Source organism: Carassius gibelio, chromosome B16 (assembly GCF_023724105.1).
Source record: "Carassius gibelio isolate Cgi1373 ecotype wild population from Czech Republic chromosome B16, carGib1.2-hapl.c, whole genome shotgun sequence".
NCBI classification, from domain to species: domain Eukaryota; kingdom Metazoa; phylum Chordata; class Actinopteri; order Cypriniformes; family Cyprinidae; genus Carassius; species Carassius gibelio.
Window position 1 is genome coordinate 13,630,187 of NC_068411.1, and position 27,823 is coordinate 13,658,009.

General features: G+C 37.3%; 1 protein-coding gene across 2 annotated transcripts in view; it reads left to right on the forward strand.

Moving 5' to 3' along the window:
* Positions 1-27,823, forward strand: part of fhod3b (formin homology 2 domain containing 3b) — a 159,435-nt gene that overhangs the window by 67,577 nt on the left and 64,035 nt on the right. For both annotated transcript variants that reach the window (XM_052578889.1, XM_052578888.1), the window contains exon 4: positions 25,953-26,020. In XM_052578889.1, the coding sequence (XP_052434849.1) occupies positions 25,953-26,020 (68 nt within the window). The remainder of the gene's footprint in view (positions 1-25,952; positions 26,021-27,823) is intronic.

Here is a 27,823-nt window from a genome sequence, read left to right on the forward strand (position 1 = left end):
TGTCATGAAAAGATCAGATACAGGTCACATAGGGGCAAAAAAAATCAGAATTGGATCGTTTCAGCCTGCAGTGTGAATGTAGCCTTAGTTGAGCTAGCACTTAAGACATGGTCTAGTTTATGAAGCTGGCCCCAATGTGAAAAAAATCAGATGACTAACTTGTAATGCTAGTTTATACAAAAGTACCCCTGGACATTTCAGCAAAAAAAGAACAGTTTCATGTTTCATTGACATAACAACATACTAGTCAAACTCTTTCAAATTATTTTACACTTACCATGGTGGTCATGCTAATGGGCCGATGGTGATATTTAAGCTTCTTATCCCAGTTTGTGAGTTTTGTGGCCAACCAGGGCGGAGAGGGGCGGTTTGTTTTGGAATGGAAGGCTGCGGCGAGGAGGTAGGAAGGGCAGAACCACCACAGGATGGCTCGCCCTGTTTCCTCTCACGTTTGGCACTTTTATGAGAGAGAATTCCTTCCCTGAGATTCAGCGCTCTACGGTGGATTGTATGAAGGTGGGGTGTGCGCTCAGGAAGATCTGTCTTCATAAATGTAGAGATTAGTGACTGCTGGGTCTGCTCCCCATTCTAAGATACAGTAACCAAAGCTCAAGCCAGAGACTCGCATCTGCCATCATAATGGATGCCTCTGGTATTCTCCTTGTGTGGCGAGGAAGGAGGAATTTCACACAGCACCCTTGTTTTGCTCATAAATCTCTGCAGTGAAACAATACTCGCTGCGGTCAGTGCAGACTAATCATCGTCCATCTCTCTCACTCTTTAGCTTTATGTTGCGATTATCTTCAGGAAAAAAAGCTGAGCTCTCAGCAATGTCTTGATTCCTTAATGCTCGGAAACTTGTAACGGTCAGTGGTGCTTGAAGCTCATCTTTCCCCACCTTGACGCTGTTGTGTGTCAACTCTTAGCGAGTCTGTTGCTAATGATATTCTTTACAGACCTCTCCATTTAAGCATATGTGCTGTTGAAAGCCAGGTAGGTTATCCTTTCCACAACCAAGGTATTTTATATCTTCTTTTTAAACATCACCACTTATGTTCCTTTTCTGCACTTCAAGTCAAGTCAGTCAAAACAGATATTTATTGTAGTTAAACCAATCTCTTAACAAATCTGTTTGTTTAAATATTTTGAAAGAATCCTCTTTTGCTTAGATTACATTTATTTGATCAAAAATACAGTTAAAATTGTAATATTGTGAAATATTATTACAATTTTTCCGACACATGAAATAAAATGTAATTTATTAATTTGATCCAAAGCTGAATTTCCAGCAGCCATTATTCCAGTTTTCAATTATCATTCAGAAATAATTATAATATGCTGATTTGCTGTTCAGGGAACTTGTTTTAAAATTATGTGTAAAATATGATCCAGTTTTTTCCAAGATTCTTTGAAGAATGTTCAAAAGAACATTGGGTCTCATTCACTAATTTTTGTGTACAATTTTCTTATTTATACGCACATTGAACTTCTCACGAGAACTTTCCGCCTAATTCACAACACGTGCGTACGCACATGAGCTTGTTCTTAAACTCGTTCTTCTGTTAGTGAATTTGGAGTCTTCTAAATGAGAGCCCGCGTGCACGAGGTCAGTAATTAGCATAATTCATGCCCAAACCAGCTCCATATAAGGGCTTTCCACAACGAGGCACTTGTACAGAGAAAGACAATATGGCACCGAAACAAAAGACAAAGAAAAATAACGTTCAACGATAATGAACGTGAGGTTTTGCTGTCGGAGGTGGAAGCCAGGAAAAATATTTGTTATTTAAAAGTGTACCCACTGGCATAACGGGCACAGGTAAAAAGGAAGCATGGGTTATAACACAGGCTTGGAGATAAGGTGGTTTAGGGTGAGAGTGGTTGGTGATGTGGCTTAGGTGTGGTTCCAGTGAGTTGCATAAATCAATGAGGACTTCTCTGGGCAACCTAAAGCGACTGAACAGCCATTCGTCACTCTCAGCGAACATATCTGTGTGCTCTCTAAAGACGCGCTCTCTCCTTAGAGCACACGCCGCGATGTCTTCAAGCGTACCAAGTGTTCCAATGCCTCTAAACACAAGGTGAGACACATTAATCACCGTTTATATAAGGATAGATCAGGTGATTATTGTTTGGATTATTGTTTATATATATATATATATATATATATATATATATATATATATATATATATATATATATATATATATATATATATATATATATATATATATAAAATTGGAACTGTAATTATAATTTATCGATAACATTATATAGGGTTCTTAACACATGCTTATAAGGCCCACATGATTATTGAGTACGTGTGGTATAAGTTGTTCTTGAATCTTTTCGTACATTTAGATTAAATTTTAGTACGAAAGTTTTTGATGAATCATGATTTATTCGTGAAAACGTCCATACGCACATTTCACGCAAAAATCTGTGCCTACGCATATTTAGTGAATGAGACCCATTATTTTAAATAGGAAGTCTTTATTTTCATTGTTGATCAGTTCAATAAATCTATCCAGAATAAAAGTTTTTATTATATTATATTATTATATATATATATATATACACTGACCCCATACTTTTAAATGGTAGTAGTCATGTATATAAATTTTGTTAGCTACACTAAAAGCTACTGAAAATAAGGATTTTTTTTCTGTTGCAAAAATAGTGAGGATTATAATTAGGTTAGCAGCAGCAGATTGCAGATAAATTCACATAAATACAACTCATAAACTAGAAACATATTAATTTATATAACAAAGTGAAATACACTGATAAACAGCAGTATTAAACTAAATATTTTGCTGTAATAAAGACTAAATGCCGCACAGGGACTTCTGCACAGGCTTTCAAATGAATCACCTTTGTAATGGGTTTATTTATACAAAGCGTCCAAACAAACCAATTAATTACAACGAATCAGACTTCCCAAGGTTTGAGTGCTTGTCAATTTGTCACGTCTGGTTAGGACACAGTGTTACACAATATTAACATCCTTGTTGGTCCTAGAATAACATACTCATCGAGCAATCAGTGGCCTCAAACTCTTAAGGAAGTGTTAGGGTGAGAGCCAGGAACAATGTTATGGTTGCCCTTTATATGGTGTAGCTTTAGGGCAAGGGTTTGGTTAAGGATAGTGCTACAGTATTGGCTGATTGGAATGTGTTCAAGGATGTTGATGGAGGTATGTGTCCTGTTTGGGTAATTCAGTTAGAAGAACAAAGAACCATGCTATGGTTTCCCTAAAGAAGACTAAAATTTGCTAAAGTCTGAGCTAATATGTAGCTAATTTTGTATGATCTATTTCTGTGAGCATATTCAGCAAAACATGTCCTTTAAATTCTCAGAATAATTCAGTAAAATATGTGGCTTATTTCAAGTCGTATTATTCTATGTATAAAGGTAACGATAACTCCAAGAGGATACAATATTTTTTATTAAGACAAGTTTGTTTTTGTTGAGAAAACATTTCCCCTGGGACCTGTTCATGAGGGGATTGGACCAAGGAAAGTACACAGTGATTTGTTTTCATTTGTTTGTCTGAGATGACTACTAATTAGGTATCTCTTGCCATCTTAGGTCGGTTCTTACCAAGCTATGCTGAGAAATTCACTTTGTTATTGAAAGATCTACCCGGAAACTTTATGTTGGATGAACATCACTGGGACGGGAAAGGAGGGAAAGGCCAAAGCCGACACGAAGAAGTCCCTCTTGAGTAAACAGGAGCATTGGAATTAATCAAAGAGCCTTTTTTTCTTAACATACTTGTGAAATTGGCTGGAAAGCGTTATTAATTCTAATTTGAGAGTTTAGATGGAGGAAAACACATTTCAAAAGGGCAGAACATGCAGATTTTGGAGGTTTGTTTTTTCTATCACTCATCGCAGGAGCACACACTGTATGCTAAATGCTGTTTTCCCACATCCTGTTCATATGTTAGCTGCACATTAATTACTTTTTGTAGATGGATGGAAATGTTGTGTAATGAAACAGCAAAAGAGAGAATTTACTACGGTTTGATGCCATTAATTATTTTACTATTATGTGATTGTAAGGTTGGTCCAAGCTATATTGTTTTATCGTTTTATTATATACAGGTAATTGTCACAGTGTGGTGTAGGAGTGAATGCACGAAGCAGAAGAATAATGATAAACAGTCTTTAGTAATCCACATAGGGGTAATCCATCACAAGAACGTAGCAAACACACATACATTGACAAAACCGGACAAAGAAGCACTGAACTGAAACCATTCAGTTTCATTGTATGCGTAAAAAAAAAAAACTTGTATTTGTGTTCCAGAAGAAATTACATGAAGCTGAGTAAACAATGACAGAATTTTAATTTTTAGTCTACTTGTTTAGAGAAACAGTGATGCTGACTGACGGATTGCCCTTTGTGCATTCAAACGTGATACCTTTAAATTACCAGTCCAGATATTTATCCACATCACCAGAAACAGTCAGAGAAAAGATAATATGTGCTTGCTGCTCTGCAGTCTTTTTACGCATTTACACATGTGACAGGGCTTTGATGGATACTCTTCATCACTGCTGCTCTGGTGGTTTGGGTTTGGAGACCTCTCCTGGGCCTGTGTTTATTCATCTTTAAACCAAATAAACCCAGAGTAGCAGATCTGTACTGGGACACAGGATGCAGACCTCAGCCCTCTCAACCCATCCTTCCCAGCTGGTTCAAAACCTTCTCTTTTCATCTCAGTGCCTTTTGTCCCTCAATCCAAAACAATCTCCTAATCCATTAGCACTTCAGGCCCTCACTAGGGTTTGCCAAAGTGGGTTTCCAGTTTTGGACGTCAATTTTACTGATATTTTAGAATATAAAAACAAAAAGGACAGAAACGGTAAAGGTTAAATGCCTGAAATAAGGTTTTGTGATTAACACCCCTGTTGAAAAAAAAAAAACACTAAATATGCTGGTTAGGTATGTTTTGAAGCATGACAGCTGGTTTGAGCTGGTTTAAGATGGTCCTTAGCAGTGTTGGGGTAGTTACCCAAAAAATGTAATTAGTTACTAGTTACTTGTTACTTCTGTAACTTGCAATGAGACTGCTTTACTAGTTACTGCATTTGAAAAGTAACTTCACTACTTACTACTTTACTTTTTTTAGCGCCCTATAAAATCCGTTTTATTTTTAACTCCTTTTTAATGGTTACATTTAATTGTATTCATCAAAAAGCATGTTTTATGTCAAAGTACTCTGTCGAGTGTTTTTTTTTTTGCTTTTTCGGAGAGTTTTCTCATGCAAATGTGTTATTGTGTGTTTGTATTCATGCACTCACGACAGACTTTACTTTCACTTTGTTTTCGTTCATTTTCCAAAGCAGTAGGCTATGTTGAGTAGTAGTTCAAAACTACTTATTGGTTTAATATGGGAGAGTTTGAACCAATCTGGGCACGGGGGTGGGACTAAGCATCACCAATCATTTCTGTTTGGCTCAGAGGAACAAAAGCATTGGTTTTCTCCTGAAGAATCAATGTTGTCAAAATGTGATGACGTAATCACGTACACTATGGCGCCTCTAAGCCCTAAAATCAATCGTTATCGGGAAACCTTGCCCAGAACTTTACACACAGGCAACCACGGCATGTGAAACACAGCAAAGCACGTTCCTATAGTCTAGTAAAGTAGTGTAGTTACCAATATTATTAGTGTAATGCGTTACTTTACTTCATTACATAAAGTTATATCGTTACTGTAATCCATTACTTTGTAACTCGTTACCCCCAACACTGGTCCTTAGCTGGTCATGGACTGGATTAAGCTGGTCCTGAGCTGGTCATAAACAGACTATACTGGTCCTGAACTGGAGCTAGTTACTAGGACAAGCTTAGGACCAGCACATGACCAGCTTAAACCAGTTTATGACCAGCTCCCATGCTATAAAACATACCTACCAGCATATGTTGTTTTTTCAAAAGGGTAGTTTTGTTATTTTATCGAACTTGTCACAAAGCCTTCTTGGATTGGCTTCGTTTTTAAAGGATACTTGAGTTAGAGGGTAGCATCACCTTCTTTTTGTAACAGCTTGCACCTCAGGAACAAGCCTATGATGTCTTCAAATGCTGCCTCCATCGGTAGCTCACTTGTTTTTGGAACATAGAAGAGAAAAAGGGGATTGTTGAAGGATATCTCTGTGAAAATAAGCAATGGCTTCTTAGTGGAAGATCTTTTGGTTATGGATTCTGAAAGGAATTCTTGGACTAAAAACTGACATTATGCATATTTTCAGCCGAGGAGGATATTGTTTTAAGTCTAAAGATAATCTCAGGGTTTAGAAAGAAATTTCTTTTAGGCAAAAGAAAGTTTCTTTTGAGAGATGAATGGGTTTTAGCCATGGTAGGATTCTTTCCAGTCTTCTGGGTTATTTTTCTCAACTTTATCCATCATGATTGCATTCATTCCTTTCCACTGTTTTCCCATCAGCCCCGACCCCTCCCCCCATCTCTCTCTTTGAGGGCAGTTATTGTGCAGGAGACTCGTATAGTAGTTTCACAGCCTCTTTGCTGCGTATTGCAACAAGTGCTTACGGAAGTGCTGCCATCTGAGCCAATACAACTGGAATACATAACGAATGGAGGCTGAAGATGATGGGAACATAATGTTTTAACTACAGCGTTCAATCAGTCTGAGAATGTACTAATACAGTAGACTTGTTTAGATTCTCTCTCTCTTTCTCTCTCTGAGAAATGGCCTATTGTTTCTGGAGTGCTGCTTTTTCCTCATACTAAATGTAGTCTGTAGCGAGTGATTGCTGGCAGGAACAAAAGCCCTGTGGCAAACAGCCTTGGTAAGTCTTTTTTTTTTTTTTTTTTTTTGATGTATAAGAAAAATGATTGAGTGGAACAGTACCTGTCAGCTACAGTGATAAACTGTGATTCTGTTTCAGATTATTTCATACAGATCTTTTTTTCCCTTTAAATTTTTGTGTAGGAATTCTTCACAATATACTGTTGTGTGTCACTTTAGGTATAGTGATTTTAATTCCATATATACAAATTAGGGCGGTGAAATTTAAAAAAGGTGTACTAATGACAGTTTTCTGTGATTACTCATTTTATTGCAATTGTCACAGAATCAAAGTATAGCTATTAAATTGAATTGAATGCCGAATGCATGAAATATTAAAGAAACATCAAATTCATTAAATGTGTTAAACAGTAATGCAGAATCTTTAAATTAATGTTTTAACAGATCCATTGCATTACTTTTTAATGCGTTAAATATTGATCGCTAACATTAATCTCAGAATTTTATTCTTCAGTATAATGCAGTTAACTTATTTCCTCAAAACAATTATCTAAATACTACATTTAAAGTCAGTTTAAAATAATGTGCACTCAAATGAGTTAAAAACTCATATCGGTGACCCATTAAAAGCTTTATTATTTTAAATGGAGTGTGCAGCCATGTTGAAGTCACAGGACTAGACAAAAAAAATTCTCATTTTATCTAGGTGATCCCTATTTCACTTTTCACAAATTGGTGATATCAGAAGATTTTCACATGCTTCATCCACACCACTAGGTGTCAGTATACAAGTCAAAGATAACCACCATATCAGCTAGTGCATTTACCTTTAGTTAGCCAATTGACTTGGTCCTTTAAGATTAAGCTTGACTTTATGAACTTGATTAAAGTTTTCACACACAATGAAAGTATATTGTTTAAAAAGTGTTTAACCTGGTTAAATAATCAGTATATATAACAGGAAGAGCTGGTTTATTTCTGTAATCTCTATTATATCTGATGAGTTCCAGAAAAAAAGACATAATTACTTAACAGTTAAGTGAATAAATATAAAATATAAAGTTATTTACCAAGTATGAAATTGATGCAATGTAGGCTCCCATGAGAGTTGTTCTCAGTTGTGTTGATGCGAGAGTGTGAGGCCTTCAGACGCAATACAGATTGGCACACTGGATGTGAATCTGTTCCAAATGGGCAAACTATCTTCAGGAAGACAAAGGCCCATTGAGTGTTGGCCAAGTGTCTTTGCCAAGAGTGGATTATGTCCATTTTAGTGACATCATGAAATAAAGCAGCCTATTCCGCAAGCAAAGCTCCTCTGAATGGCACTGTTATCAGCACCTCAATATGCAGTTTGGCTCAGACCAGGGCGTTTGAGGTTCCCTGAGGACTGCTGTAACACCTTCTCCATTGCTGTATTTATTTTGTCAAAGAGGAAATTGATTACTGTTGTTAATAGCAAAGCTTTTTGGCCTAATTGGCTGTCAGAAACTTGTAAAGGCCTTTGGCATTATTAGATGCCAGTTGGCTGTGTGTGTATCGCTAGTAAAATCGCCCTCTTCTCAAATGGCTCTGAATGGGACTGATAATATATATTGCTTGAATTCACTGGGAGTTGCTTGTCAAAGCTGTAGGTGGGATGGTGTCACATGGAGTTTTAGAAGCCAATAGATTATCTCACCTCAGTGACTCCCAAAAGACATGGAGCCCCAGCGGAGGGACTAATGAGGTGTTTTTAGGATATTTTTTTGCTTTTATTATATAAACATAAATGACAGCTGTGTGTCTTGACATTTTGGAGTACAGTTCTTCCAGATTATCTCTTTACATTGACTGCATTCTGATTCTTACATTGATATTTTTTATATAAATATATAAATATTTTATATTTATTTGTTGTGAATAATTTTGTTTATATTTAATTACATTTACACATAACTGTACACAAGTTTGGGGTTGGTGAGATTTTTAAAACATGTTTTTGAAAGAAAGACTTTTACCAAGGCTGCACTTATTTGAACATAAATACAGTAAAAATTAGAGCTGTCAAAAATAGCGCGTTAACGACGTTAATTAGTTGTTTGTCGTTAATTACGTCAATTTTTTTAACGCATTTCACGCATGCGCAGTGTGACAACTTATTTAGGTCAGGAAAGTCTCGTCGATCTCTGAGTTCTCAAGATAGTAAAAAACAGCGGCGAGCGCTGCGACGAAAACACAGAAGAAGCTTAAGGTTTTACCCCAGTTACTCTCAAATACATTCATGCCAAGCTCGATAAACAGAGACGACTTTGGTAGTTGATACGCTGGAGCTTCTTCCTGTTATAGCGTCCTGTGTTTCACAATGCCCATGCGCAGAACGCCTACATGCAATGCAGCGAAAATTACAGCTGTTTGAAAAAGCATTTGCATTTTTACTTGGTTTTACTGGCACTTGAAGCCTTCAGAACGTGAACATATCGATCCTAAAGTATTGTGGCAGAGCAAATGAACACCTCCTAAAAACAAGAGTGCCCAGAGTGCAGAGGGTGCATGTTTGTGTTTCTGAGTTCATTCTTTCGAATTTCTCTATGCATAATTTCATAGATATGTGGCTATATTTAACCACTGGTTCACCTAAAACCCTTACACTATCTGTAGTTAAATGGCATGGTTTGATATAGTGCTCAGGTAAATTTGATTAAGTAAATGTTAAACTTTTGAAATTCAGAAAAAAAAGAACCACATATTGATGAATCAATACATGAAAATTATGTATCTGTGTCCTGTTATTTATCTTTTGGTACGCATTTCAGAAAAAAAAAATGGTTAGGATTCAGGTGTAATTGCAAATAGTGATTAATCATGATTAATCCACTGAAAATTCTGATTAATTTGATTAAAAATTTTAATCATTTGACAGCCCTAGTAAAAATATATGAATTAATAAATGTTAAACAATTTTTTTTTAATTCGGTTGTATTTATTTTTATTATTATCTTTTCTTTTTGTGATGGCAAAGCTAAATTTTTGGCTGCCATTATGCCATTACTCCAGTCTGAAATAATTAAAGAAACCTTTATTACTATAGTTAATAATAATATTAGTCACAGTTAATAATATGCCCAGTATTTTGTGGAACCAGTGATACTTTTGTTATTATATTGTATTATATAGTATATATGTATTATACATTTGTATTTTGCAAACTTTTTTATATTATATTATATTATATCAGATTGTTAATATCATTCATTGAGATGTTGCTTTAGTTGGCTCCCTGTGGCTCCCTCTTCTAACCCTTCACAGCAGAGCAGTTGTCAACAGCATTCCCTCCATCCAGCACATGCATTTAACCTCCTTGCTAGCTTACCACATCAACACCCTGATGCAACGACAGGCAATGCAACACCCTAATGTTCACTGATATCACAAAGCAGGTCAAATAGACCAAGCAACTGCACTGAAAACTGTCTGCCCGCTCAATTTACTTTGAACATTTTATCACAACTTAATTTCATTGGGTGCAATCCATTCAATCTGGTAAAACAGAAGTGTAGTTAATCCATTTGCATCGGGGCTACGTGAATAATGTCTGTTGGCATTAATATAGCATTACTGAAACTGGGCAGGGGATTTCCAGTTCCCAGCATGCTTTGCATGGGACTGGATGGGGAAAGTAAATGTTGAATTAAGTGTTATTTTGTGTGTTTGTTATGTCGGGATTTACAGTTTCTGTTATTACTATTGTGGCGAGGAATTGAGCTTGTGCTTGGGTTGATGACAGTCTTTAATGTACTTGAAGATAATGCTTTTGCTGTACTTAAAGAGCAATCGATGTGCACTATCATTCATTATATGGTAAAAAGTAAGCTTTGACATGCAAATCTGCATTGTTTCTAGTTCATATTTACCTGGTTTAGTTCTGGTTTAGTAGTATTTCGTGTTTTTACGTAATTCATCTTGGCTGCTACTTTTTCTGTAACATACAACTTTTGGCTTATTCTAGCCAGAAACTGCCCATTTAGACAGAAATAGACCACATGACTGACATTCAACTGTAGTTTGTGTTTAAAAGTTTCAAATATTTTACTGACCCCAAATTGTCGAACACTGTTATACTATATATGGGAATTCAATAAATTTACAATAACTTATCTATACGATGGATCTGATGCAACAAACCATGCAAGCCTTTGAAAATGAAGCAGCGAATTCTTTCCAGGTACCTGTAGTAATTTTGAACTGCTACATTGTTTCCAAGCAGAATTATAAAAACAGTGCATCCCGACTTATAGCATCCATTCAGTCATGCATTTTATTTTGCAAAATCTGCATGAGATGATTCAAGGTCAAGCTGTCTGGGACTGAGACTACATTCAAATGTTGAAGTAGACTGTGCAATCTCTTCAAAAGAGACATTTCCAACTCGAAAGACATTCGCATTTGGACATACTTTTGGAATGCAACTAATATACGGTTATTACTGTCTTGTCCCTCTGCAATCCGTATGATCCTTCGTTTCCTCATTTGTGACAGATTTATTTTGAATCTTGCTTGATTTGCTGCATGGTTGTAAATCCAGCCTGGGAACTGGAAAGGCAGTTAGTCATGTGTGCCCCTGTGTCCTCACAGGGCTTTCAGCAGCGCTGGCTGAAGGACTCTGTAGTATTGATGGTCCCCTTGCTGTGTGTCAGCACAGGCTCACGGCCAATCCCAGAGCTTTGTCTCAAGACAGATGCTTCTTTAGTTGACGAGCAGCATGGTTCATGCTTTTTTATTAACAATTAGACATTACGAAACCACTTTTCTTCTGTGGGCCTTATGTTTGGCCGACCACAGGTATCAAAGTTCACCAAGAGTTGCAAGGATGTAGAAAAAAGAGTGTTTTAATTAGTCTGGGGAAAAAAAGTTGTATTATTTTGCAGTGTTTACCTCCATTAATTGTCTGCTTTTTAGTTGCATTTAATATATTTAGAGACAATGTTCAGTGTTTGAGTAGGCTGGCTCTGGAATCAACTGGATTTGATTGAGGAATTGATTCATCACTGTTTGTTTTCAATTGTTTTTGATGTTATTTTTGTTTTTTTATTTTATTTTTTATTAATTAAACAAAATTTGTTGTGACTAAATAATATGAAGACTTGCCTTGCCTTATTATCTCTGGAGGCCGGAATGATGCTCAGAACTTTCCATTATAGACAACAAGATAAAGCAGTTTCACCCTTTAAGATAAATCATGAAATATATGAGAACAGTTTATTCTATTTATATAGACACCTAGAGCAGGTCTTTTTTTTCTTCAGTGCAAAACTTTGTCCAAAATGTAGACTAATCAATATTTTTTTAGTCGTATGCTATATTTGCAAACAGGAACACATCGTTAATCATCACCTCATTAACTTAAGTAAATGAAAGGTAATAATAAGCAATATGCGTTCACACATATGGCTTAATGCGAATGTTTCAGTGTGATATAATATGACACAAAGTTGTTAACAATACATACACAATGGATAAATGATCGGCTGTTTTTTTAACCAATTAATTCAAATGAACCTTTTTAAAAGAACCAATTTAGGAAATGAATCGGACTTCCCATCACTTTAAGCAAGCCACCAAGAGACGAATTAATGATCTAACTACTGAAATGAAAAACTCTATTGAAGAGAAGTCAATTCTCTTTGGTTGAATCGATTCCAAACTTTGGACTGGAGTGGTGGAATGAATTATTTTTTCAAACAATTCCCAGTCCTACCATTGAAGGTTTGTGCTGAAGAACGACACAGGAACTTTTTCTCTCTTGGAACGTCGTCGAGCCGACAAGTTCTTTTGTCCAAAGATCTTATCTCCTCCACATTATTCCATTTCTGGAAAGTTGGAGACCTTTTTTTTCTGACAGGTGAAAGTTCTCTCGCCAACTGAACAAGAGCAAGGAAGTCTGGAAGTTTTTGTGTCTACTGCACGTGCTCAGCTAGCTATGTCCAATCGCAAGAAGCCAGGCTCGTCAAACATGTGTCTTTGTTTATTCCTCTGCGGATTCCCAATGGAAACGGGGACCCTCCCATGGCCTGAGATGCAGATGTACCCCATTTATGACCGTGTTTGATCCCAGAGTCCCATCTTAAAGGATTTGCATTCTTGCAGAGTTACTGTCCTGTATTGTTCTGTGTAAAACAGAGACTGCTCATGTGATTTATGGTAGGACTGCTTTTGATGAGGGGGTGGGTTGAGGTTTGTTGCTTTGCAGATAATGTAGACAGTGCAAAAGATGTTTTTGATCAACGGTTGACTTGTGAAACCCTTCAGAAGAATAAATGAATGCTCCAAATTGGACTTTTCCTGTCTTCCATTGTGCCGATCTGTATCAGTGAACAGGAGATGCTGGATGAATCAGTGAATCCTGCAGGTGGAATGCATTTTCGTGGGTCTCTATGAGAGGGGAGATGTGTATGCTGACACAATGTGGGTCTCTTATAGTACAGTGTCAGGTTGGATAGACTGTATTTTTCTAAAATAGCTTGATCTACTGAAAGAGTATTGTATGGTTAGCTTGTCAATATAATGCATTATTAGGACTCAGATACACCCTGGAGGGGTTTATTTTGCGGAATGTACATTATTCTACATATCGAGTAAAAAAGCTGGGGTCAGTAAGACTTTTGTTGTTGTCAGAAATCACTACTATATTTTTGATCAAACAAAAAAGGTAAAAAAGATTTTTATCTCACAATTCTGACTTTTTTTTTTTTACGCATTTATAACTCGCAATTCTGACTTTATAACTCGCAGTTGTGAGTTTATATCTCACAATTATGAGCAAAAATCTGAATTGCAAGTTTGTATTATGCGATTTTGAGAAAACAAAACAGGATTACGAGATAAAAATCTCGCAATTATTATTTATTTATTTATTTTTGAGGAAACAGGCTTTAATATCGCTGAGCATAAGAGATGAAAACATTTAAAAAACGACCGCAGACATCTTAATGGTAGTAGACATGATAGATTCAAATTGAAATATTTTATTTTATGAGAGGAAGGAGAGCTTAGAGAGGTACAAAACTAGTGCATCTATTTAACAGATTGCTAGGGTGGCCATCTGCGCCGTTCATGCACGAGACGTCCCGGCCAGGATTTTAATATTGCCTAAAATATCCAGGTTTTGGCTTTTGGCACTGTGCAGGACGATCATTATGTGACATTCATGAGAGCTATAGAGAGCAGAGCAGACAGCTCCTTGGGCTTTCGAATCGCTCTCGAACCTACTTTGGTGTCTGTTTTTATTTGTGCGCAGCGATGCTTCAAGTCAAATGAACGAACAAAAACGTGCGCATATTTGCATCGCTTTGATTGTTCCCTGTAGCAATACATCCATTTTGTTTTCTGCATATTTCCTATTTAGAATTATTGAAATATACATTTTTAATTGCAAATGTGAGCAAAACTGTCACATTGCACAACCATGTATGCAGATATTTGTGTAACAAACCAACCAATATAATAATGTTCAGAGCAACGCTGGTTTCTTGGCACTGTGTCGGTGGATCTGTGTGTTAAAAGGATCTTTGAAGCTTATCAGAACTATTTTCCTCTTGGAAGAACGTATGTTCCATTATGACATCTTCTAGGAAAAGAGGGAATCGGTGCCTTGAGTGCAAGTTCCAGATAAGTCACCCAGAAATTGTAGACTTGATTTTGGTTCAGATCTGCAGCGTTTTGACAGTTACGTACTGGAAAACTGGAGCAAACTTTTGGACGATTCGCCAGTATCACCAGGTGTCTTAAATACATGACTCTCTCGGCTTGTGTGTATATTTATGTGCTGGAGTGTGTGTGTGTGTGTGTGTGTGTATAAAATCCCCATCTGTTTTCCGATACAAACCGTGGCATATGTGTATCTCCATTTGAGCAAATTTCCTGATGTTGTGCTGGCTTATAACTCATTCCTTTAAACTCTAAGAAACCACCACACTGCAATTCACATTCAGTGACAGAAATCTGTCCATCAAATGTGCTTTTTTAAGCAAAGCCTGATCAAACGACAGAGAGAGAAAACAGGTTGATGTTACTCTTAACAGCTCGTTGACCCCATCTCAGAGCCTCTCTATGATTAATCTCCATTTTGTGGCTGCGAGCACCTGCTTTTTTTGGGGACAGCGGCACTTTACGAGGCTCCAGCTATGAAAATAAGTGCATGCAGGAGTGGGCCATGCACCGCAGGGCTTTGAAATGCAATTAAGTACTTTCAGCATCTGTTATTGCAACAAGAGCGCTACAGCTTTTGAGGATGACTGAGGAGCTGCCAAAGGTTCTTACCGACTGGCCGCGCTCCAGACGTTTGATGCAGAACCCTGTGGATCTGTTGTTCTTGAATGACACTCTTAAACATACACTCGAACTAAAGTCTATTCGCTGCGCATGTGCTTCCATATCCTGGTTCATGTTTACGGGGGAAGGGAATCTAATGCGGTTATGTGTGTGTATGTACTTGCATTGCCTGTCGTTGCATCTGTGGGTTACTGCATTACACCGTTGCTTACAAATTTTTAGGGCCCGGAGATTAGAGGGCCCAATTATTGGGTGAATTTTGTATGGTCATAGAGTATACACGAGTGTTTTATTATTATTATTATTATTAATAATAATAAATAACTGGCTTATGCTCACCAAGGCTGCATTTATTTGATTAAAGAAAATCCAATATTCCAAGTTATGTTGGGAATTGTTATTGCAATTTAAAATAACAGTGTTCTATTTTTAATATATTGTTATTTCTCTGATGGCAAAGCTGTATTTTCAACAGCCATTATTCCAGTTTTTAGGGTCATGTGATCTTTCAGAAATGGTTCTAATAGGATTCATTGGTCAGACACATTTATTTATTTATCTTATATATGCTGAAAATTGTTGTGCTGCTTAAAATATTTGTGGAAACCATGCCGCATGTCATTATTTTATGGAAAGAATCTTCAAATGTATAGCATTTTCTTTTTATTATAAATATCTTCACTGTTATCTTTGATACATTTTATGAATCCTACTTAATAAATGTGTTCATTTAATTTTAATTAAATTAAATACGTTCATAATGCATTTACCACATTGCAGCAATTAAATTAATATTTATTTGTCATAATATTTACTGAATTCAAAACCTCTAATTATTGTGTCCCCCCCCCCCAACTTTTCAGAAATTATGAACAAATTTCAGTCTGTTTCTCACACAAAGCCATGGATTGGCTTCAGGAGACTCAGAATATAGTGCGTTACTACATTTATTACACATCTATACGTTTTTGTGTCCTTATTGAAGATCCAAAGCTCCTCAACATTTTGAAGATCCACACTCAAATGTTTGTGTCTTTTTTGAAGCTCCAAAGCTCCAGTCTTCAGGAGCACATATACTGTACCTTACCACAGATCTTGGTGGGATCCTGTGGATGTCTGTTTTATCACAAGCAGCTCCATCTTTGACCTAGTAACAATTAAGATCACTGCACTTTCCCCTGCTTCACTTGGGTAGGGCTTTTACAATATACTTGATCTATTAACACACAAATAATGGGTGTCTCGGGTTTCCTGCAGAGACAATGGTAGCTTGTAGTAGAGGGTTTTTCACAGTCTGATGAGAACCTCGCAAAGGTATGCCAAACGAGAACAATCCCAGGGGAAGATATCGGAAAAGGGAAAGGTGATCAGCTCTGGCTTATTCAGCAGGGGTTTCATATTCCACAGTCCTCTCTGGCATACAGAGGAGTGGAAGAGAAATCTTTTGTACACAAGTGCAGTTGAGTCAGCATGTATCAGCACGGTGCATTTGTGTGGTAACTGCATCCTACAGCTGAGTCTGCTGGTCATAAAACAGACTCTCCAGACTCTAATGCAAGAACTGGATTCTGCACCAAAATCACAAGTGATCTTTGTTCAATGGAATGAGGCATGTTGGAGGCTGTGTTTTAAATACTGGGGTGGATGACATTTTAGAGTATCTTTTTAATATATATATATATATATATATATATATATATTAGGGGTGGTGAAAAAAATCGATTATTGATTAATCGCGAGTATGTTATGGACGAGTATGAATCGATTATTACATTTTCAAAAATCGTTTTTTTTTTTTTTTTTTTGCATTATTTTATTTTGTAAAAAAAATTATACCGGGAGTTGAACGTCACGAACGCGCCCAGTTCCAGTTAGCAAGCAGCCAGAACAGGTGTGTAAAATGGAAAAACCAGGAGCGAGCAACCAACCGAACCACCCAGCTCCATCTGGGCTCAAAGCAAGCGTGTGGATTTATTTTGGTTTTCATGACAGGAGCTCTAACCCTCTTGGCGCCATGGTCGAGTTTACTCGACAAGATGCGGCACTGAATAAAACTAGGGTCAAATAGGGTGTCAAATTTCACGCGACCTCCCCTGCACCAGATAGCAGACATGTAATACTTAATCTCTGACTCAAAAAAACGTAATGCTCCTTAACAAAATCTTCGAGAGCGCATTGAATCAGTGCGAAAAAAAAGCGGAGCTAGTGTGAGAGTGAGCCATTTTATCTGAACAATATTGTCAACGTCAGCGAGTATTGGCATTAGATTATTATTATTATTATCATTATTATTTTTATTATTATCTAATGGCATCAATAAAGCTTCAATAAACCCGCAATGAAGTGTTGGGACTTCTATTCGCGGACACTGATTCTGAAGGGGAATATCTGTATCCAGAAGATGACGGTGATATTGAAAGTGAAAGTACACCAAGCACAAACGGTGAATCCTTTGCCCAATGTAAATGGTCCTTTGCCAAATGTCAGAGGTGTGAACAATGTTTGCAGGGGTCGGAGTGTTGATTGCGAAATTAGCAGGCGTGTTAGTGTTGCGGGGACGAGGCGGGAGATTTTTTCCGCGCTAGACATGTATATTTGTCTTCTGACCGCACCTCTCCGCAATCGCGGCGACAGTATTGTAGTGAAGACTTTGTCTAATGCCAGTGGGTATGTTAAACGAGGTCGAAGTATTCATAGGACAGTTAGGAGGCAAGGTGGGGAGTCGCAATGACCCTGACAGTAGTCCGAGCTGTGCACACTCGGCGCGTGCGCGAGGCAGATCTGGCCGCGCTGCTCATAGCAGAAGCAGAGGCGATGTGACACGGGGCATAGATTTTGAACTAAACAGGTCTTGTCTACTTGTGTTTGTGTGTCATATGAATAATATATATGTGCCCCATACATGGAATCAGAGTGCCTGCTGCATGTAGTAAACTGAAAATCCCAACCACTACATGCATTCGGTTTGTTTCTACCATTTATTAGTAATGATTTACACAGTTTGTTTACTACTTACTGTTGTGAAATGGAAAATCAATAATCGTTAATCGAGAATCGGTAATAATCGAAAATCGACTGTAATCGAATCGGGACTTCAATAATCGTAATCGAATCGAATCGGGAAATCAGACAGATTAACCACCCCTAATATATATATATATATATATATATGAACAAGATTTGAATTGATTGATCTGAATTTGAATTGATTAAATAGATGACTCTGTAACCTGGTTATTTTTAATGAATCACTCAAAAAAGACTCATAAAGTTTAACAAAAACTTCACGAAGCAAACTCACAAATCCACTTAATTGTTACAGCATTGATAATCATTACACTATGTAATTATTAGTATGTAATTATATATAATTACATAAATTAGTGAATCTGCACCTTGCTCACTGATATCCATCTCAGAAATGTTCTTACCTGAAAGTTCTTAAAACGTCAATTGCTGTCATTGGTGTGCGGAAGTGATCACATTGACTGGATTACCTCTGGTATTATTAATATCTGTTGTCGTATAGTAGAGTTTTAAATATTATACATAATCAAGTTTGGAATCCCTTTAGTATAGAGACCAATTCACACTATTGACAAGTTGCGTATTAGCATGCCTATTATTAACATAATATTGGCTGGTTATTAGTACTTATAAAGCACATCCTAATCCTAACACATAAATATAACAACTACCTTACTAACTATTAATAAGCAGCAAATGAGGAGTTTATTGAGGAAGTAGTCATAGTTAATTGTTTGTTAATAACAAGAATTGGACCTTAAAGTGTGATCAGAAGTTATTATGCTTCAGAACTGAAGAAATCAAAAGGAAGGGTGTGTGTGTGTGTGTGTGTGTAATAATTGGCAATGCTCATGACTGTGACTTAAATTACTTAGAAAAAATGTTGTTTTTTGGTTTGACATTTGTAATAGATCCTGTTTTTTTTGCTGATCGTCCACCCCTACCATACCATACATCAAAGATACTTAAAATTAGCCAGTTGTTTTTATAAATCATTGCACACTCTGAATATACAGTATTTATATATATATATATATATATATATATATATATATATATATATATATATATATATATATATATAATTTTTTTTTTTTTTTTTTTTTTTTTTTTTTTACAAATCCTCAGATTCCTAATTGCTTGCATTTTTCTTAATGTGGTTCCAAGTCTTTTATCCACCCCCTTTTAAATGTTTTATGAGTTGTTTTCAAATTCACGCTTTATTTAAATTCAGGCGTGGTGGCGTTTTGATCATGGATCCTTCGCAAAGCCTTCTGTTCCCAGTCAAAAAGTGTCCCATAAAAAGAGAGAGCCTTTCTTGTCAGCCTCTGTTGCTGATGAATAATGGACTGAAGGATGGCTGTCCGCTTTGTAACTTATTTTCTCTTGTTTTCTGACAGGACGAGAGCATGACCTTCTGGGTAGGTGATGGCACACAGTTTGTGGAAGCCATGGCCGGTTGGGCTGTTTTCTGCCTGTGTGGCCCATGCTAGGCTAAAGCTAATCAAACGTCAAATACCAGACTTCCATCTGGTGCTCATCAAAGCAAAGCGTTCATCTGAACAAAAACTTCAAGTGGCAGGAACAAATTAATTAAAAAGTTGCCGGGCTTCCATACTCACTGTTTTGAAGAGCTGTTTACTTCACATTATGCACATCCACATACAAACGCACATTGAACGTCCTCTTTAAAATCTTCATTCGCGCACACAGCTGTTTATTTCCCTCGCTGCCCCACCCAGAAAGTCCTCTCCAGTTTTGGTTTCCACCGCTTTGGGGGGATCTCATCATTACCTGCATTTTTGCCTAATGTTTCCCACCTGCCTGTGTTTATCTGTGATTTCTGACCCATCACCCACTCCATGTTTGGACCGACAGAGAGGATGAAAGCAGAGAAGCCTGTCAGGCCATAAAGCGACATGTTACGAGCCCACACTAATGTTTGGGAGGTTTTCACTGTAATTACTCCTGTTTTCTCTCCATAAATGAAGAACAGAGCAAAAGAGGTGGAGGGAGAGGAAATGATGCAGGTGGTCTGAAGAGTCTTGTTTGTTTTGTCTTAAAGTTGCGATGCAGCGGAAGTAGCATCAGATCTTTTCCTCCATGCTTTTAAGGAAATCCAAATAGAATGGATTATGGAAAAAGAAAAAAAACCCGTGGGGTGGTGTGAGAACTTGGTTCTATGGTTCTATGGTTCTATCTGTCATTCTATAAATATTACAAGAAAAAATAAAGAAACATGGATTAATTGTTAAAAGTAAGAGCAATAAGTTTAGAATTTCATGTTGACTAAAGGAATTATTCAACCAAATATCGAATTCTGTCATCATTTAATAACCCTCATATAATTTCAAAACTATATGAATTACTTACATCTGTTGTTTTACATCTGAATGCAATGAATGGAGAGTGGAGCTGTCAAGCTTCAAAATAAATGCAAAAGCACTATTCAAATATTATAAAACTGAAAGTATTTTGAAATCATACAATAACTTGACATGAGATATAAAAAAATATATTAAAAAAAAGATATTATTCACTGATAATCTTCCATTTAATTAAGCTGTGAGTCCATAAGAACTAAATCAGTCATTAATTGAATCAAATGTGAATCATATGTGAACGAATCAATCAAACTGGTTTCTTTAACCAGATCAGTATTCACTGAAACGATCTGACTCAAAAGAATGATTCTTTTACAAACTATTACTAAGCTTGAACGAGTTCTGACAATGCAAGTGAACATTTTCATCAATTTATGAAGACTTCACTCACGAGTATGTGTGTGTTTTCAGATTTTTTTCCATTCAGATTCCATGTATTGCTTCCCCGCAGCCCCTGCGGCAACTGAGGGGCAGCAAAATTACTGCTCGTACTTTTATTACCGGATAATTATTATTATTATTGTCATCATCAGACGGAGGCGTTCACACACTGTTTCAGAGGAGACATGACCTTGAAAGTGCTGAAAAAGAGTGTAAAGTTGTAAATGCTGATTCATGTTTTTATCCTTGCATTCCCTTCCTTTAGCTTTTATAAGGGCTGCTGAGGGGCGGCAGGTGCATGGGTATGATAATATTTGAGCTGCACTGCCTCAGGTCACATGTGACCCACACACCTTCACTCTTAAAGGGTTCATTCACCCCAAAATGGGGTGAATCTTACAGGTTTTCCAAAAAATCTTTTGATATAATGGTTCATGTGCATACTGTACATTGAGAGTAAAAGAGGTAAAAAAAACAACAACAGCATTGGCCCCATTTTCTCTGAATGAACAAAATATCAAATAATAATGTATCTTATGTTATGTTGCACATTATTTATAATTATTTTTAGTGTTTAATGTAGGTTGGCAAATTGGTCTATTTAATTTTTGTCTGAAGTGAAAAGTGAAAAATATTACGTTAGCATGCACTCTATGCCTTTACACAACATTTACTTCTGTTGCATAATTGTATTGCAACATACAAGTGGACAGTGCAAGAATATTTATTTTCTTTTATTTATGTATTTTATATAAAATAAATCTGTTTACAAGATAATAATTGCAAGAGCAATTTGTAAATAAATGAGTTTAAAATGACTTATTTTCAGCAAAGTTTATCAGTTTATATACACTGTTAAAAGTACTGTTATTTTATTTTATTTTATTTTTAGTGTTCAAATACATTTAGGACCACTGTACATATCTGAACTATAAATATGTACATCTCTTTCCTTGCTTTCTCCGTCTCACACTGTATGACTAGCTCCTTTGTCTCTCTTCCTCTCGGTCCATTATTATTATTTTTCATCCTGAACGTGATGAGACAGAGGACAGTACTGCGGGTACTTATCCCTGCCAGCTGGTATGGAACTAATCAAAGCTGAAATATTTCTCATTAAAGGAGGGCCTCACTCTCCCTGTGCTGTGTGTGTGTCTGTGTATGTAAGTGTGTGTGTGTGTGTGTGTGTGTGTGTGTGTGTGTGTGTATCGGTCTGCAGATATGCATGACTGTATGACAGGCGGGAATAACTCTTTGACAGGTTTATTGGAGAAAGGCTGAATTACAGTAGGTTGTCTGACCCGACATATAGAGAGATCACGCAAACACAGTAGCGAAATTACTGAGCCGATCTCACACACACATTCCAAGAGAAGGATTCGTTGCATGATACAACAAGATCCGTGTCGTGACTGTGGTTTTATGACTGTGGAGAGATCCAATGTTTTTGTCACTGTGATCTTTGTGATAATCACATTCACGAGACTCATCCAGAAACCGCAGAGAGGAACTGGAGATTAGCTGAATCAGCGCGTGTCTGATTGCGGATCGCTGGAGCTCTCTGTCTCCGTTGGGCCGTGTGGCAGGATAAGAGGGTCCGTGAGAAATGATCCCACGCTCACCCTCCTCTTCATTACCCTTCATCCTCCAGTGATCACAGAGCTCTGCTGCCAGCCTGCCAGTTTACTGGCTTAAAGGATGGAGGTCTGGGGTGAGTGTGGAGTGGTTTTGGAAGGAATTCTTGGTAACGTGAGAGACAGTGATTACGTCGGTGGTACAATAGTGAGAAATTAGAACAGAAACATGAATGTAAAAACAGTTTGATTCGCAAATGAATGCGTTTGATGACTCTAATGAAGTGATTCTTTTGAATTAAAAGCATAAAGCTCGACCAATCCAGGTGATTCCTAAATGAAAGACTCTTATGAGTCAGTTCTTTATAGTGAATCAGGCTTTGGCTTCATTGCACACGATGGCAGTGCTTCAGGCCTATCAGGCTGACCTGCTGCTGTCTATGCTCTGCCATTTAAGCCGGATGTATCCTGGAAGGGCTTAGATGGCAAAGAGGGAGATTTAAGAGAGGATGTTTCCCCCACAGAGAGATAGCTAGCCAACGTCTCTTCTACAAGGGGCATCTTCTCATAGCCATTTTCGCGCATGCTCTTGATGTTAGCATAACTCGTATGCTGAACCGATGGATGCGAGAAGAAAACGGCCTCTTCCATTCTTTTTCGACTTCTGCATGTAAATCAGGCAAGAATGGAAGGGTCACCTGGGCCGGAGGGCTATGGTCAGACAAATAACGCTCATCGAGGCAACCTCACGGCGTTACTTTGCTGGTATGCTTACATGGCAAGTCCAACTTTACCGTGGCGCGATCCATAACATCTAACAGCTCCACATACGCAGGGCAGGAGGATTGAGAAGGCTCAGCCTCAGCTTCTTCGCCCTTCAAGTGACGTCAGAGGCTGTCGCCAGCCAACGCATTGGTGTTTTTCAAAGTATGCTTCAGACAGGGTCACGACGAGGTGTTCCCCAAAGTGACCCCTAGAGGACGCAGTTCGAAGTTCCCTTGAAAGGGAACTAGCAAGCTCTTGTCAGTAGTCTTGAAAATGCTAGTTTTGTTGAAATCCAGTTTGGTGAATCAGAGGTAGAGTTAGAGAGAGAAAATGCTGACACTTAAGAACACTGAGTTTGAATGAGAAAATGACTCATGAAAGAAAAAAAAGAGAGAAAGTGAGGGCCAAATATGGAAGTTCCTGAGTAATGTTTTCAGTCCTTTTTTTCTGGTCTCCTCAAATGAGAGAGGGGAAAGGATGGATGGGGGCTTTAGCAGAGATGGTTTCAAGGTTCTTGACAGCAGGAGTTGGAGGAAGTTTGGTCCAAGTCCAAGGTTGCTTGAACAGAATGTGCTTTTATTGTTGTTTATGTTGATTCTGAGAGTAATTTTACAAGACATGGCATTAAATGTGAGGAAGAGAACAAATTGTCACCAGATGCTGCTGAGGTCTGCAGATCATTCCACAAGTCTTTCAGCCTGTATGTCCACAATTCAAGAGGTGTTTTGTTATGAAGAGTTAAAAGTGTAAACTGTCCATCCTAATGCTGCAAATACACCATTTTTGATTCCCTGCAAAGTGTGACATCTAGGACTCTTGTGCTATAATTGCTCTGTTTGAGCAGCGTTTGTTTCTTCATCTGAAAAGATTAGGAGAAATTTAGCATTTTTGCTCATCGGTGGATCCTCTGCAGCAAGTCGAAATAGCTGATAAAATCATCACAATAATCTTATTCCTTTAATATGTTTGTGCATTATTTTATTACATTAGTTGTGACACTAATCAAATCAAATGATCACCATTAATGCCGTTAGTGGCACTCTTCATCTTTAATATCTGTTTGATGAGCCCTGCATTCTACATACTGGCATTTGATAGGGACATATCATGGAAAACTGTTTATTTATTAACTGTTATTTTTTGCTAATCATCACTGTTGGGAATTTTCCTGTGTAGTCTTTGCAATCTTTACAAATATTTAGATGAAAGTTGGAATGAAAAGTTCCGAATCTGAACAGGATTCAGAATGTTTACATTACTAAAACGATTGGGTAATCTTTCAATGTTCAGTTTGACTTTTTTTCCGGGATTCTTTTGACAAGTTGTTTCAAAGAGACTTGTTTAACTTAAATAATTGTTTTGTTGTTTATAATCTGGATCCTGAGGTGTACAGGTGTGCCAGGGGTCTTTTCTCCCTAGAGGTGGCTTTGATTTACATCTGAGTAAAGCCAGATTAAAGTTCTGACACATTGGTTGAAAAGTAAGATGGCTGGCTTCGGTTCATGCGGTCCTTGTCTTTGCTCCACATGATTTGTTGAGGCCCACAACAGAAACATATGCCTGAGGTAAATCACAGTGGTGTGGTCCTGTCAAACCCAACACTAAAACCCTGCCGTTACAATATATGAAAACAAGCTCTGGAAATGTGCCGGCCAATTATAAAGCCAAACCGGAAGAACAATTCCTCTCTGGCACACAAACGCAAGACTTCAGTTGAAATACTTGAGAATATTTATTAAAAGGGTGGATATGGTGCTCCTGTATGGAGTATTGTATTTCTGTAATTATTAGCATTGAAACATGTTAGCAGTTTAATCTCTTCCTGTCTTAACGATTGGGGATTTAGAGAATTAAACTAGAAGTTATTTCCTCCATACCGAGACCAGAATTCAATCAATAAGAGCCAAATGTGAGAGAAAATTGCCTTGTTATGTGCTTACATGTTACGTGTCCACTGTATATTAGGCATTTTATTCAGTAAATTCAAAGTTCCACTGGCAGTTGTGACAAAACATTTCCGTACCTTCCTTACATATGGTGTAGATGACATTACTTTGGTATTAGAGTATATTTGCTAGTTAATAGACTAGTTTTCCTTCTCACATGCATATAATAATGTACGCATGCAAAAGCTTGCGCGCACACACACACACACACACACACACACACAGAGAGAGAAAGAGAGTGAGAGAGAGTCTGACATTTACAAACACACACTCAGCAGTAGGCATGATTAAATTGGACTCTCAGGCTGCCAATATTGAGGTCGGAATGTTAATGAGAGTTCTCCATGGGGACACATTGAGAAAGAAAAATGGAGAGAGCACAGTATGTTGTGAGCTTCGGTCTGTGGTTTCAGTATACAGCTCCTCAGAGTCATCGATAAAGAGATAATCAAGGATACTGAGGGAGGAGAGAGAGAGAGAGAGAGATGCATGCCCATTATTTCATGTAAGTGCTGAGTCAGAGGCTGAGTCTGTCTTTGGCTACTGCACTAATAATACATACAGACATTACTCTGCTCAACCCTGCCACACACTGGCAGACTGAAGCACTGCAGTTTGAACCTTAAACACAATGACAATCTGGGCTCCAAAGTGCTTGAGTTATTGAGCATATGTCCCCTTAATATATTAGAATAGCTCAAAGGCTCCATCTAAACTTGCAAATGTTCGAAAGTAAAGCACACGGAGATCAACTCAAATCTCTTTTCCCTGTTTTCTCCTGCAGAAAAGCTCTACAATTCGACCGGACGTGAGCTGCGAAGAGCGCTGTTCTCTCTCAAGCAAATCTTTCAGGTAAGCTTTCCCACTTAGACTTCGCTTTAGCGCAGAACACCTGCTAATGTCTTTTTGTCAGCAGCACATGTGTGTGAGTGTGTATCTGTGTTTTCATGCATGTTTCAGCTGTACGGCTATGCTGGAATTTCTCTCGCTGCACAGAAATTGCCAGATACCAAAGCTGGAGTCTTCATCATTGATTGATTTTAAAGCTGTGCTGGAAGCTACTGTTTTTCCTCCAGAGAAACCATGTCTGACCACCGCATTGTGTGTGTGTGTATGAGATTAAATGTCTTTCCACTAAAGTTTAAGCATTTTTAATGGCAAAAGCACCTGAAACGTTCACACCTGTCAACAAGTGTGTAATTTAAACCTGCCAGAGGCTACGCATAAACACACACAAATACTCTGGAGCAGAAACAAACATAAACATACATGCTAGCTTTGTTGAAGCATATATACTGTATACACAACTTTCCTGGTAAAGCTACTTAAATGTAGCTTGTCAGACAACTAACTACTCATAATTCATAGTTAAACAACAGTGAAGCTAACCTTTTTACGCTAAAAACTCATTAGCTACAATACAAAATTCTAACAAAAAATAGCTAACTACATATGAAGCTACGTATATGATTTAGAATTTAATGAGTGCTGGTACAAAATGGGTATTTTGAATGAATTAATTGTGTAATAATGTTAAATCTGAACAAAATTTGCCAATAAATGGAATTGAACAATTAATACATGCACACTACTCTATTTGTCTTAATAATGGAGTCACAAAACTATAGGAGCCTGTTTTTCCACATCAAAATAAAACATAATAATAATAATAGTATTAAAGGTCATTGTAAGATACAACTATAAATAATAAAGTCATCATTATTTTAATGAATTTACAAAGAACACAAATAAAGTATATTTTTTTACGATTTGTTTAGTGGCATCTTTTTTATGACTGAAGGCGAGTATCACTGAGACCAGTACTACTGATATCTCTGTGAAATAGTTGTTTAACATTTAATTGTAGCCATTCAACATTACAGTATAAACAGACCACATGTTACAAGAGGACGTGTTACAAGCACAGTGTACAGAGCACGTGTTACAAGCACAGTGTAATGGCAGACAGGAAAGGAAGATTCATATTTACTGACATATGGCATGACATCTCATCTGACCACAGTTCACTGTTGTTCTACTGAAGCTCCTCGTCAACTGTACCATTTCTGTGCTAATTTGACTCTTGCTTGTTGCTTGGTGCGTGTCTGAAAAGTCTACCATTTGATGTGCTCATAAAGATGTTCTGCACATCTAAATAGAAACAATTTTTTCAATAAAAAAGAGAACAAAGCAGCAGCTTTGGGTGGGGTGGCAAACCCTAGCTCTGCCCCTGCGTATAAATATTTTATTTAACATCGTTAAACTGGAAAAAATATATTCACATGCGTTAAAAGGTTAGTTCACCCAAAAATGATAATTGGTCCATGTTCTACTCACCCTCAAGGCATCCTAGGTGTATATGACTTTCGTCTTTCAGACGAATCCAAGCAGAGTTATATTAAAAATATGAAAAGTTATATAAAAAATGATCCTTGCTCTTCCGAGCTTTATAATGGGATGGACGGGTGTTTTTGTTCAACAGTCCAAAAGTAGTCAAATAAACCACATCCATCTATATTAAAATGTGCCTCACACAGCTCTTCTGGGTGAATTAAGTCCTTCTGTAGCAAATTGATGTGTTTTTGTAAGACAAATTTCCATATTTTATTAATTTGCTAATTTTGACAGCACTAAAATATACTTAAAATTATTTTT